General features: G+C 57.9%; 1 protein-coding gene across 4 annotated transcripts in view; it reads left to right on the forward strand.

Annotated features, from left to right (window-relative positions):
- The window catches only part of ITPK1 (inositol-tetrakisphosphate 1-kinase), a 184,361-nt gene extending 173,664 nt beyond the window's left edge, over positions 1-10,697 (forward strand). For 3 of the 4 annotated variants that reach the window (XM_033191523.1, XM_033191522.1, XM_033191524.1), the window contains 2 exons: positions 4,034-4,196; positions 8,542-10,697. In XM_033191523.1, coding sequence (XP_033047414.1) covers positions 4,034-4,196; positions 8,542-8,885 — 507 coding nt within the window. In that variant the 3' untranslated portion in view covers positions 8,886-10,697. The remainder of the gene's footprint in view (positions 1-4,033; positions 4,197-8,541) is intronic. The other variant, XM_033191525.1, reaches the window with a different exon arrangement.
- Positions 10,698-13,930: the final 3,233 nt, after the last annotated feature.

The following is a 13,930-nucleotide window of genomic DNA, read 5'->3' on the forward strand; positions in this document are numbered from 1 at the left end:
GAATCTGCCAGGACTGACGACTTCCAAAAATAGAAAAGGGAAATGCGGTCAGCACCACCTTTTCCACTGGGACATCAGCCCCTCCTGGACGCCCGCAGGCTGGCCTGACATAGCCAGCTCTGTTCCCAGGTGCGGAAACATGCTCGCTGCCCATACACCCGCCCCTGCCCACCTGGGGCTCCTCCAGTCCTGCCTTGGCCCCCCGGGAGTCTGGGCAGGAAGCCCTCCTCTGGCCTTGAAGCACCCCTCCCTTCCCGGTGGGAGACCCCTGAGGATAGGCCTAGCCCCACCTAACTTGCAGGATCCCACACACCTTTTGCTTTTTGAAATTCAGTCTAGGGTATTAGTTAAGGGCACAGACTCTGACGGGACTGCCTCAGGTCGGCCCAAGCTAAGGCGAGTCGCGTCACCTCTCAGCCTTGGTTTGTTCTTCCTGCCCCAGAAGGGTTCCGGAGTCCAGGGAGTTCCTGGGTGAGAAGCACCCACCGCAGTGCCGGGTGTGCAGTACGGGCATGGTCTCACCGGGTGCCGAGGCCCACTGGGGACCCATGAGCACCTTCCCAGCTCCCCTGTCACCTCCTCGCTTTCCAGAACGTCACTGGATCACTTGCGTTGAGGGCCCCAGGCGGGATTTCCGTGCCTTTATCTTGTCCTAGGATGGCTGTTTGGTTTTGGATAACCAGATAACTTCAGAAGGATTTCTGAGATTCTGCAGCTAAGCCGAGAGCGCTTTTGTCAATGGCGTGCTATGGGGCATGCGGCAGTGCAGGAACTGAGCTCCCTTGAGCCTGCGCTGTGAGCCTGAGGCAGCAGCTCCTCCCGTCTGCACCACAATCTCACAGTGAGATGGTTTTATTACTCCATTTATTGGGGCAAGAAAACAAGGCCCAGAAGGGTTCTGTTATGGCTTAGGGTACACAGTGGAGAATGGGCAGCCCCAAGGTGTCCACCAGCGTCTCTCTGACTCAGTGAGGGCCCTGGGCTGCAGGGCGAGTGGCTGAGCTGCCCCACTTGGCCTTTGGCCGCCACTGGCAAGAATGACCCAGGAGGCTCAGAAAAGCTAAGTGGCTGGGTGCAGTGGCTCATGCCTTTAATCCCAACACTTTGGGAGGCCAAGGCGGGCAGATGGCTTGAGCCCGGGAGTTTGAGACCAGCCTGGGAAACGTGGTGAGACCTTTAATCCCTGCCGAAACAATACAAAAATGAGCTGCGCACAGCGTTGCTCGCCTGGAGTCTTAGCTACTTGGGAGACTGAGGTGGGAGGATCATTTGAGCCCGGAAGTTCGAGGCTGCGGTGAGTTGTGATCTCGCCATTGCACTGTAGCCTGGGCAACAGAGCAAGGCCCTGTCTCAAAAAGAAAAAAACAGATAAGTGCTAAGGGATGAGTGCCTCTCACAGCCGGGCCACTCCTGCCCCTAGAAAGTATTCCTTCTGGATAAGACAGCAAGGCCTTGAGGCTGTGAGCGGGGGCCCTGCATGTCCTGCAGAACCAGGACGGGAGATGTGCTGGTGTAGGCCTCAGAGCATGGGTGGTGCCCGGGCATGGGTCCCTCAGAGCGTGGGTGGTGCCCGGGCGTGGGTCCCTCAGAGCGTGGGTGGTGCCCGGGCGTGGGTCCCTCAGAGCATGGATGGTGCCCGGGCGTGGGTCCCTCAGAGCGTGGGTGGTGCCCGGGCGTAGGTCCCTCAGAGCGTGGATGGTGCCCGGGCGTGGGTCCCTCAGAGCGTGGGTGGTGCCCGGGCGTAGGTCCCTGCTCAGCACTTCCCTCCCTGGAAGTTCCCAGTGGCTACTTCAGCCTCCTGTGCTTGGGTAAGGGCCACTTTTCTTGGTGACCAGGGCTCTGTCCCCAGCCCTGCTGACCCGCTTTCACTTTTTTTTTTTAAATTCAGGTGCACTGGGCACAGTGACTCACACCTATAATCCCAGCATTTTGGGAGGCCTAGAAGGGAGGATTACTTGAGGCCAGGAGTTTGAGACCAACCTGGGCAAGATAGTGAGACCCTGTCCCTACAAAAAACAAATAAGATTAGCCAGGCATGGTGGCACACACCTGTAGTTCCAGCTACTCCAGAGGCTGAGGCCCAGGAGTTCAAGGCTGCAGTGAGCCGTGATTTCAACACTACACTCCAGCCTAAGTGACAGAGTGAAACATTGTCTCTAAATAAAATAAAACTGAGGTAAATTCACATACATAAGATTAACCATTTCGAAGAGAATAATTCAGTGGCAATTAGTACATTCACAGTGTTGTCCAGTCACCACCTCTATCTGGTTCCAAAACAAAACATTTTCATCACTGAGAAGAAAGCCCTGGGCCCGCCAGGCACTCACTCCCCATTTCCCCCAGCTCTTGTTACTGGCAGCCACTGAGCTCATTGCTGTCTCTGTGGCGTTACCTGTCCTAGATATTCCATAGAAATGGAATCACACGATAGGTGAGCTTTTGTGTCTGGGTTCCTGCACTCAGCGTGATATGTTCAGGGTTCCTCTGCATTGTAGCATGGGTCAGAAGTTTATTCCTTTTTATGGCTGAACAGTATTCCATTGTATGGACAGACCAGTTTTTGTAGCCGTTCACCTGTGGATGCACGCTGGGGTAGGAATGACACCGCGGCGAGCATGGGTGGACGGCATCCGTTTGAGTACACGGTCTCAGCTGTGGGGTGTGTACCCTGGAGCAGAACTGCCGGGTCCGTTGGCTATTCCATGTCCAGCTTTTGAACCCAGCTTCACTTTTGTCTTTCATGGATCAGCCACTCCCTTCCCTTTTGGCCCCTAAGCCCACAACCCCCAAAACTTCAGTATTCATTGAGCACCTAGTGTGAGCCCTCTCTTGGCTGATTTAGAGGAGACGGGATGCAGGTCCTGCCCTAGAATTCAGATGAATCTCCTCCCAGCCGGGCACATACTGTCCCCACCTTCTCAATAAAGTCTGAGATGAAGGCCTTGTTGCTTTGTCTTTCGGAAGAGCAAACCTGAGACAGAGAGGCCAGGTACTGTTTCCTAAGTCCACAGAGCTAGGAGTTCACTGTCAGGTTTGGAACCCACGTCTCTCTGACTCCAGAATCCTTCCCAGTGCAGTGCCCCAGTTCCTTGAAGGCCCTGGCTGGGGGCAGGCTAAGCCCATGACAGTATGTGTCCCAGGCCAGCCACGACAGGCACAGGACGTGAGTGGCAGAGGGGAGTGCCAGGCTGGGAGGGAGAACAGAGCAGGGTGGCCTGACCAGCACATGGAAGCTTTGAGGAAGGCTAAGCTTGGACCCCAGGAGGCAGGCAGGAACAGCAGAGCAGTCTCTTTAGGGAGCCCACATTGTTTGAGGTGTGAGTTCATTTGGAAACAGCATTTCTTGGGGAGGAAGACTGGCCTGCTGGGCCCCAGGGCCCTTGCCCTTTCCTCCCTGGGGGTCTCCGTGATGGTGGGCAAGTGGCGGTCTGATCAGAACTCCTCACTTCTGCCTGGCTCTGCCCCCCAGCTGCTCCTAGCTATGTCCTGCAGCTGCTGGCCTCTGTACCTTTGCCTCCCCTGTGTCCTCCCTGGGGCCTCTCTCCTTCTCCCACCCCTCCCAGGGGCCTGCATCCTCCTGCTTTCAAGGTCTGGCTTCGGTGCTCTGCACCATAATGTCTTCCTAGGTCCCCGCCACACTCTCCATCTCCTTCCTCCCTGCTAAATGGCTTTAGTTTTAGAGGCTGAAAAGTACGGGTCCAAATTCTGCCCTGTGCTTTTGAGCTGTGTGACCAAGCCCTGACCCTCTCTGAGCCTCAGTTTCCCTGTGTGTAACATGCAGTGATGGCACTGGCCTTCCAGGCTATGATGAGCCCACAGGAGGTAATGAGCCTCACACACTTGGTGCCTGGCGACCCTCAGAGGGCAGGACCTGGCCAGTGGTCGCCCCGTGCTCACCACAGTGGGTCTGTCCAGCCTCCTGGCCCGAAGCATGCCAGGGCCTCGTGCTGCCTGGGGTGGGGGTCTCTCTGTGTGGTGCGGCATCGCAGCTCCTCGGCCCACGGCCTGACTTCCTTGTGTATGTCGGCAGCTGGACAAGATCGAGGGCGTGTTCGAGCGGCCGAGCGATGAGGTCATCCGGGAGCTCTCCCGGGCCCTGCGGCAGGCGCTGGGCGTGTCACTCTTCGGCATCGACATCATCATCAACAACCAGACAGGGCAGCACGCCGTCATCGACATCAATGCCTTCCCAGGTGAGTGGCGGCTGGGCCACCTCCACTGACCGGCCTCCAGTGATTGTCGTCAGGTGACCAGGCAGGCGAGGCGGGGTGACTGAGGCCCGAAAGCCACTTTCTCCCTTACCACAGGGTCCAGGGAGGGGCAGCCTTGAGAAGCCGCAGCCTCACCTGCGAGATGGGCTCATGGGGTGTGCGAGGAGGGAGGGAGAGCCACACATCCACCTGGGGAACATCCAGACTGGAGTGTAGTGTTGCAGTCACGCATGTCCCTCACCTCTCTCCACCTGCGTCCTCAGCAGATCAGCCCCTCCCCCAGGCCCTCCTCGATTTAAGGAGCAGGAAGGACCTTGAAGGGATTACAGCCCCCTGCAGTTTACATTTTGAGAAACTGAGGCCCTAGAGAGGAGGAAGCTGTTCAGGCCCCACAGCACATTGGTGGCAGGCCAGAGACTCCCAGGCTCACGTTGCCTCCACCACCCTGAACTGCAGTGCCAGGCACAGGCCTGGGGAGGAGCCCCAGGCTATGGGGTCTGTTCCCTGCTGCCAGCTGGGCCCTAGGAGCCCACTGGCACTAAGCCAGGCTCTGCCATGTGCCCCTCAGCTCTCAGTGAGGGGCTCTATGGGGACCACAGGAGCAGAGCCCTAGCACAGGGCATGAGGGACGATGGTGTGACATCACAGCACGCTGTCACCAGGCTGCATGCTTCGGCGCCCACTGTTCCCCAGATGGGGGTCCCCTGTTGCTTCCTCCATGCTGACCCTTGTTAAGCACCTGCTGTGGAGGTGAAGCCAACCTCGCTCGCTGCTGAGGTGCAAAAATGTTTAGGAAATGCTTCCTGCATTCAGAGACTGTGCCTGGCAGGTGGGGGCTCGGGGTTATTTGTCGTGGGAGTGAGGCAGGACCTTGACCCCACGCACCGGCTGGGCACTTTCTGTGTGTGTCACCTCTGCTTGTCTGAGAGCATGTGCAGGCTCAGTCAGCAGCACAGGCCACAGCAAGGAAGCCAAGGCTCAGAGGAGTGCGCTGGCTCCTGTCATTCAGTTGGTGTTTACCCAGGGCCGCTGTCACCCAGGGCTGCTGTGTGTCGCAGCTGGTCCAGATGCTGATGCAACGTGAGCTCCGCTGCCCAGCCCTGCCTAGGGAGAGCTCGCCCCTGTCAGGAGGAGGCGGAGGACAGAGCGGTCCGTCGGGGGGCTCCTCGGTGAGGTGGTGACACTGGAGCAGAGGGGCAGGTCCCAGGAGAGGCACCGCGGAGCCCTGTGTCTACAGCAGGTGCAGCCGTGGGGCAGGAAGGGTGGAGGACAGTCAGGGGAGCCACGTGTGGTGAGCTGAGGACGTTGGAGCTCACCCTGGGAGTCGGGGAGCAGCCACCGTGAGATCTGTGTGTGTGAACCAAAGGGCAGACCCGTGGGGCAATCATATTTTTCTCCATTGCCTCTGGGTGCAGTGGGGAGGAAACCATGGGTTTAGCTGGAGCTGGGGAATCATGGGGTTTTGCTGTGCAGGTGTGAGGGAACCAGGGCACAAGGGATGCTCAGGATAATGCAGGGGACATTCAGGATAAGGAAGCGTGGGATCTAAACCACGGAGCATGTTTTGAGCGGCAGAATGAAAAGGGGACAACATCAGTGGTCGGTGGGCCAGGGGGTCACAGGGAGGCCTGTTGGAAGAGAAATTCTGGAAGGAGGAAGGAGACAGGAGAGGGTGGGAAGCTTTGCACCTGAGCAAGACCAGTGCCTCCCAACACAAAATGTGTGGATGGTTGCGATCTGTGGGTGCAGACAAGGGATGGCCTTGTGAGCCAGTGTGGGGCACTGTGAGCCAGTGTGGACAGGGAGGGTTCTTCCAGAGAAGCCAAGAGAAGGGCCACCCAGATGGGGTGGGGCTATGGCTGAGCCTGGCAGAGACTGGTGAGGGAGCCTGGTGCTGAGGGGAGGCCCAGGGCTCTGGCAGGGCAGAGCTGGTTCCCCGGCAGATGACTCAGTGTGCCCACCTTACCATAGAGCACCCTTTTGGGGCCAAGCAGAGGGACAGGCCTATTCTTCTGCACCCCACATGAGGCCCCTCGGGCCATGGGTGTCCAGCAGCGCCTGGGAGAGGGGCCAGCAACAGCAGCGTGTGCTGATGACACCGTGAGCCAGGCCTGCCCCAATGCCTCCCTCTGTCCTCACGAAGCGGTGTGCAAAGGGCCGCTAGGATCTCTGTGTTGCTGATAAGGATGTGAGGCTGAGGGTTGAGTGGCTTGTCCAAAGTCACGTGGTGAAGCCAGGTGGGGCCCAGACCGTCAGCCTCAGCCTTTCCACCTCTCAGCTCCAGCCATAGGTTCGAATCTTGTCTCAGCCTTTACGGTCTGGTGGCACAACTAACGTTTCAGTCTCAGTGTTCACTGCAGTGGGAACCAGTTTCCCACCCTGCAGACAGAGGAGACAGCTTTTGCACAGTGCTGGTATGGAGCTGACACTCTGCCCTGCGGGTTCATGCCTCAGTCCACTCCCCAAGCTCCCGTTTATCCTCAGGCCTCCGCAGAGGCAGCTGTCTCTGCACCACCACAGAACGCGGCCTCCCTGCCGTGGGCCCCTGGGCCTTGTCTGGGGATGATGGAGGAGGTTGCTGGGGAACAGCTCTCTTCCCTGGCGCTGACCTGATGGTGGAGCTCCTCCGCTGCATCTCTCCCTAGGCACCCAACAGCCATGCCTCTGCCCGGGACACCTACCCTGCCCAGCCCAGGGCCGACAGACACCCCTGGTCCTATGGTGGGGGACCTGCCACCATGTGGTGTTCAAGGCACACACAGGACCAAGGGCATCCTTCAGATCCCACTCTGCCTCTTAGGAGCCGCCCTGAGCCTCAGTGTCCTCACCTGTAAAACGGGCTGCAGGAATGCAGTGAGCTGAGGAATGTGGCAGCCACAGCCCAGTGGCTGCTACCTCCTGAGTGCTGTGAACATCATGGACATCATCACTGCCCTCCCTGTGGTGGTTAACAGTCACGCCTCCTCATCTGTAAAATGGGGACAGCATTATGAAGATTAGGCAAGAGGATGTTACGGGACGCTCGCACAGTGCCGGCTTGGGAGGCACTGCTTGCCAGCCAGAATAGCCGTCTTCATTTCCACCATGGGCACCCCTGCATCCCCTCTCAGACTTGGGCTTCCTCAAACCACAGCAGTTGTTTGCTGAATAAATAAGGGCATGGGCAGATTCAGCAGCCTCATCTGCCAGGCCCCTGGGCCCTGTAAGAGGTGGCACAGGGTGCCCATGTCTAAATCTTCATTCCCACCCCGGTGGGGCTGATGGTTGTAAATGTTGTCCCAGAGGACAGCCCAGGGTTTCTGAAAACCCCCGCCCCTCCCAGTTGGCTCGGCAGGTAGGGCGCTCGCCCTGTGTGAGTCTCTTTTGGAGCAGTTTGCTGGGAGCCAGGAGAATCCTCACCTGAGATCCGAAACCTGCTTGGTGGCTCCCGAGGGCTCTGCCGATGTTCGCAACTGTGTTAGGAAGCACTCGCCCCAGGCAGGTACCACGGTTTCTGTTCTATTCCCCGCTGTTGAGGGGAGCACGTGTTGCTGCACCGTGGAGCTTGTCTCAGGCCTGGGTCTTGCTAGTGATGCCCAGCGTTTCTGTCCCTTGGCTTGATCCTCAGAGAGTGGGGCACAGAGACGGCCTCCCTGCACGCGTTTCCTGGTGAGAAGGAAGCAGATGCAGTTGGGGTGGCAGCTGCTTTGTGAAGCAGACACCACTCACACCCCAGCCGCTCTCAGTGGTGCCACAGCAGCCTCCACCTGGGTGGTGGGCGGTTCTCTTCTCAGTTTGCAGCTGGGGAAGCTGAGACTCCGGGTGGAAGCGGCCTCCGAGACTCAGCCCGAGGCCAGACTCAGCTGAGCCGCAGAGAGAGGAGGGTATTTATTACTTCAGGTGTGTGGAGCTTGCTTTCAAGTGTGTTGAAGTTATTACTTCAAGTGTGTTGGAGCTGGCTTTGGTGCTGCCACCTCCAGCCACACCAACATCCCCTGCACACGTACTGGCTTTTACCACGTAAGTGGGTGGGTGGGTGAGATAGTGGAGCTGTGCCCCAGAGGAGCAGGGACAAGCAAGTCTCATCCTCAGTTCACGTTCTTCAACTTCTCAAACTCTGGCAACAGCTGAAGGTCGAGGAGCATGCACCTGATTGGGCGTCCAAGCTCTGTGACTCCCCTATGTCTCCCTTATCTGCTGAGCCTCACGTTTTCTCTGTAACTGGGACGCTGACAGCACGCCCTGCCTCATCCCAGGAGACCATTGGTTCTGCATCTTCCTCCTCTTCTCTGCATGATGCGTGCCCCTGGCTCACGCCGCCTGTGCTGTCTCTCTCTCCCACCCCCAGGCTACGAGGGCGTGAGCGAGTTCTTCACAGACCTCCTGAACCACATCGCCACTGTCCTGCAGGGCCAGAGCACAGCCACGGCAGCCACAGGGGACGTGGCCCTGCTGAGGCACAGCAAGCTTCTGGCTGAGCCGGCGGGCGGCCTGACAGGCGAGCGGACATGCAGCGCCAGCCCTGGCTGCTGTGGCAGCATGATGGGCCAGGACGCGCCCTGGAAGGCCGAGGCCGACGCGGGCGGCACCGCCAAGCTGCCGCACCAGAGACTCGGCTGCAACACCAGCATGTCGCCCAGCTTCCAGCAGCACTGTGTGGCCTCCCTGGCCACCAAGGCCTCCTCCCAGTAGCCACGGAGCCAGGACCCAGAGGGGCGGCGCGGGGCGCAGAGCACACCCGCTGGGCCAGCAGCTCCCAACGGCGATGCTACTACTAAGAATCCCCAGTGATCTGATTCTTCTGTTTTTTAATTTTTAACCTGATTTTCTGATGTCATGATCTAAGTGAGGGGTGGGGGGGAATGGAAGAGAGTACCAGGTGGTCCAGTGTTGGGGAGCGGGGCCGTCTGCCTGCTCCCTACTGTACAGACCACCTCACTGAGTTTACACATGCTTGTGTTTGCAACACTAGGTCTGGATGGGAGGTGGGGGGTGTGCGTGTGACTGCCATGAGAGTGTCTGTGCACATCCCCATCTATTGGTCTCCATGGCCGCTGGGGACCCTGGAGGGAAGCCTACCCATGTCGGGCTGTGGGTGGCTGATCAGGGCTGTGGGTAGTTGATCAGTGCGCGTGAGAGTGGCCTCCCTTCTCCTGAGTCCCCACTCCCTGACCTGCCCCTTCCTTGTTTTTCCTCCTACTGGTCCCCACCAAGGCTTTGTAAGCCCCAACCCTGCCTGGTGTGTAGCTAACCCCTCCCTCCCCACAGCCAGAGGAGGCCACAGACCCCTCAGGGGAGTTCCATGCTGGGGTCTGGGCTGTGCTCCCTCACAAAAGGGAAGAAAAGGAAGCTGGGCGTCCTCTGGGCCCCCCAACACATGGCCCACTTAGCCCTGCACAGCGGCCTCCTTCCCCCAAGCCAGCACTGCCGCTCCCTGGAGCCCCGGAAGGAAGCTGCCTGGCTGGGAGCCCCGAGCTGATGGCGCCTGTGCTGAGGATTTGGGCTGTGATTTGGGCAAATCATTCCAGGTCTTTGGGCCTCCACCTCCTCGTCTCTAGTGGACAGGTGAGACCAGAGAGCACCACAGGGCTGGCTTCGCGCTCTAACCCCTGGGATGCAGCCTGCCTTTCTGTGAAGTCACCTAGGTGAGGACAGGTGTGGGAGCCTCAGCATGACACCGTGGAGTTCGGGGCCCTCTTCCCAGTGGGTTCACTCCTTTTCACACCTGCTGGATCCCTCCTCACCCAGCAGGCCCAGTCCACCTCTCATTGCAAGCCCCAAACACTGAGCCAGCCAGGTGCCAGGGAGCCACCCCCGCCCCTCGCCCCTGCACGCCTCAGACTCACCCCATCACCTTGGCAGCAAAGCACTGGCTCTCTGCTCTGACCCCTGGTCCAGGCAGCCCCTCCGCAGAGAAAAGGGCTGGAGAGAAGCCTCCGCAGCCCCTGGAAGATGTGGAGTGCTGGGTGAGAGGCATTGGCCCCCCCAAGTATGTTTTTGTGTCTTAAGATACCAGTTTACTTTGAAAATGAGAGAAAGGCTTCCGGGCTGTCCTCTGCCCAGTGAGACAGAGGACACGAGAGAGAGTGCTGAGTGTCCCGAGAGAGGCCCCGGAGCCGGTGCATGGAGGTCCTTTGGCCTGGCTCAGCTGGGCTGCGGGGCGCCCCCTTTGAGGAGGGAGGCACAGGGCTTGGGCGAGGGGCAGAAGCCATCAGAACTGACTGGCTTTTTTGGAAACTGAGGACCCAACAACTAACCACGTTTACACAACTTGAGTGTTGAACCCCGATTAATGTCTGTACGTCACCTTTCCTAGTTCTGACCCTGAGCCCCGGGGAAGCAGGAAAGCGTGGCCGGCCTCTTGCACTGCTTTGTCTCCAAAATAAACTACTGAAATCAAACCGCATTTCACACGTGTTTACACATGTTGCTCAAGTTTGTTATGTCATTCTCCCAGTCCTTAAAAGATGTTTAATAAAACAGCTTTACCTTTTAAAAATAAAATTTCAATCCCAGTCTGCCTCAGGTACGGGTAGGGTGTGCAGACTCCTGGCTGTGTTCCTGTACCGTCTGTGGCCTCCTGGGTCATGTGTGTCCAGGGCCCAGATACCGAGTAACTGCTGTCTGGTGTCGTCTCGGCATCCACAGCCCTGTGTGGCGGGGCGGGGGCGGGGCTGTGGGTGTGCAGGGCAGCTGCATTTTCCAAGAGTGGAAATGGGGGATGGAGATCTGCTTCGTAAAGGCCTGGGAGCTACATGGGGGGTAGGGAGGGGCCAGCCACACCCAGGGCTGGGGGTCGGTGGACTCTGCCCAGTGAAGCCAAGGGAATGGCGGCAAGGAGAGGCCTGGACGGCGACGTGGGACTCGCACCTGGAGCGGTGGAGGTGGAGCCCAGTTCACTAAACGTTCCCTAGGTGCACTCTGACCGTCTGTAATCCCAGGACAGTGTCCATAGAGTTGTCTCCCCTTCAGTCGCATTGTCCCTGTCCTTGGAGTTTCTGCCTCAGGGAAAGACCCACTAAAACCACCTGGGCCCTGGTGGCCCCCTCCAGCGCATGGCGGTGCTGCCTCCTGAGCACAGTCACTGAGAGTGTCTGGGTCCAAGGAAAGGACCCACTTAGCAAAGGTTGTGTGGTGCTGCTGTGCAGGCACGTTGCCTGGAGTTGGCCCCACCAGCATCGGGGTGGCTTGGGGCTCTGGTTCCTAAGCTTCTGCGTCCGAGTTGGTCAGCATGTTGGCTCTGTGGCCCTGCAGCACCTGTCTTGATGGTGGTCCATGGATGGGGTGCTGAAGGGCTCCAGGAGCAAGGGGCCGGCCCACACGCTGGCTGAGTCCTTGGGTGGTTTCAGAGGGTCACCTGCAGTCTGCATTGAGCACCCTGGGGCTGAGGCCTTGGGTCAAGTTCTTCCTGATAGTGCTTTGATTATATGGTGATGTGATTCTGCAAACATAACCCCCACTGAGTGTCAGCTGCTGGGTGTCCCCAGCCCCAGAGCCAAGGGGAGGCCACCCTGGAGCTGGTGCTTTGCCCTTGGTGTCACGGAGGTGTCTGGGTCCACACGTGGTGGGTGGGCTGGGCCTGCACTCGCCCAGCATGGCCGGCGGGATTGGACCCAGCTGCAACCTGGCGGGTTCCATGGGGCTTCCCGTGCCTGGGCCTGCCTGTGTCTCATACCTGTCAATGGAGGAGAAAGCAACCTGGGAAAAACATTCCTCTCTGTACCCAGGGGACTGCCAAGTGTGCTTTATAGAAGGCTGGAAGACCGACCCAAGTAGGAAATTGTCACACGTGAGCGAACTGAGCAAAGCTGCCAGACAGCCACCGCAAGACCAAGGGAGCCGGCCTGTCCTTTGTCCTTCTAGCCTGGAAGACCGGTTCTTGACTCTTGGGCACTCACGTTGGCCACTGGCCGCAACCACTGAATGGCTTCACTGATGTCCCTGGGGTCTGTATCTGCCCTCTCTTCTATTCCCTAGAAACTCTGGCCGGGCATGGCAGCTCACGCCTCTAATCCTAGCAGTTAGGGTGGCCGAGGCAGGTGGATCACGAGGTCAAGAAATTGAGACCATCCTGGCAAACATGGCAAAACCCCATCTTTACTAAAAATACAGAAATTAGCTGGGCGTGGTGATGGGCACCTGTAGTCCCAGCTACTCAGGCTGAGGCAGGAGAATCGCTTGAACTTGGGAGGCGGAGGTTGCGGTGAGCCGAGATCGCACCACTGCACTCCAGCCTGGCAACAGAATGAGCCTCCTTCTCAAAAAAAAAAAAAAAAAAAACAAACTCTGATAGTTCACCCAGTGGGATCCCCGGCAGCTCCTCCTGCTTCCTGAGCTGTGGCTCATGGGCCATTGGATTCAGAGACCTTGAGCTGGGTGCTGGCTGCCCTAAAGGAGCACGACCCCTCCAGCCTGGTGATTGGGAGGTAGAGAAGTGCAGCCATCCTTGACAAAGGCCCAGCCTCCACTGCCTCAGGCCAGCATGACCGCACCCTGATGCCACAGTCATCTGCCCTGCCCAGGCATAAGCCCAACTCAGGTGATACAAGCGAGGCTTTCCCATGGGTCCTCCCCTTGTGAGAAAGGGTCTGCTCTGTCCCTTCTCTCTATCAGTGTGGTTTGGAGTGAGTGAGCCTCCCACACTGCTCAGGGGAGAGCTGGTGAGCATGACATCATGGCCTCCTGCTGACTGGGGTCTTCTTCCTTCTGATTCTCACCAGCAGGAGCACCCAGACCCCCCCCTTTTTCAGAAATGATTGCATTTTCCCTTCAAGAGTCATCTGTGACCTGGCAGTATGGAGGGACTATCCCCTCCCACAGCCTGGCCGACCCCCTTCCTCCAGGGCTGTGTGGAATCACCTCTCGGAAGCTCACTCTGAAAAGCCAGTCACAGGGATTTCACCAGGATGCTGCTGTTTGTGCCAACACCTGTGCTTTGTGACAAATGCTGTTTGCTTCAAGCTGTTCGCAAGCATCTTCACCAGAATCCCAAGCTGGTTCGTGCGTAATTTGTGTACGTACATATGCATACTATACGTGACCATGTACGAGATACAGACACCATGGCTTCTGTTCATTGGCTCATTTGCCTGGTCGCATGTTCACTCCACGAGGTTATGACACTGCAGGTGGCTTTGGGATGGGTGGTTTCAGGGACAAGGTGTTCTGTGTTCTCTGTATTTGCTAACTAGCCTTGTTTAGATTTCTTTCTTTTCTTTTTTTCTTTTCTTTTCTTTTTTTTTTTCTGAGATGGAGTCTCTGTTACCCAGGCTGGAGAGTGCAGTGGTGTGATCTCAGCTGGCTGCAACCTCCACCCTCTGAGTTCAAGCAATTCTCCCACCTCGGCCTCCCGAATAGCTGGGATTACAGGTGCCTGCCACCACTACGCCCGGCTAAGTTTTGTATTTTTAGTAGAGATGGGGTTTCACCATGTTGGCCAGGCTGGTCTTTAACTCCTGACCTTGTGATCTACCCGCCTCGGCCTCCCAAAGTGCTGGGATTACAGGCATGAGCCACCACGCCCAGCTCTTGTTTTGATTTCTAACAGTCTAGTGGAGTACAGTTAATGTGTTTATTTCTGTAACTGTTGGGGTGGAGTGTAAACCTAACTTTTGGAAACGTGAAATAAACAACAGCGCCAGCCATTCGGAGGGTGTCCTTCTGTGCTTTGCAGGGGGCAGGGGGTGGCGGTGCACATCAGCCGCCATGAGCAGCCTATCCTCATCAGAGAAACCCAG

The sequence above is a fragment of the Trachypithecus francoisi genome, unplaced genomic scaffold, assembly GCF_009764315.1.
Source record: "Trachypithecus francoisi isolate TF-2019V2 unplaced genomic scaffold, Tfra_2.0 Lachesis_group3, whole genome shotgun sequence".
NCBI classification, from domain to species: domain Eukaryota; kingdom Metazoa; phylum Chordata; class Mammalia; order Primates; family Cercopithecidae; genus Trachypithecus; species Trachypithecus francoisi.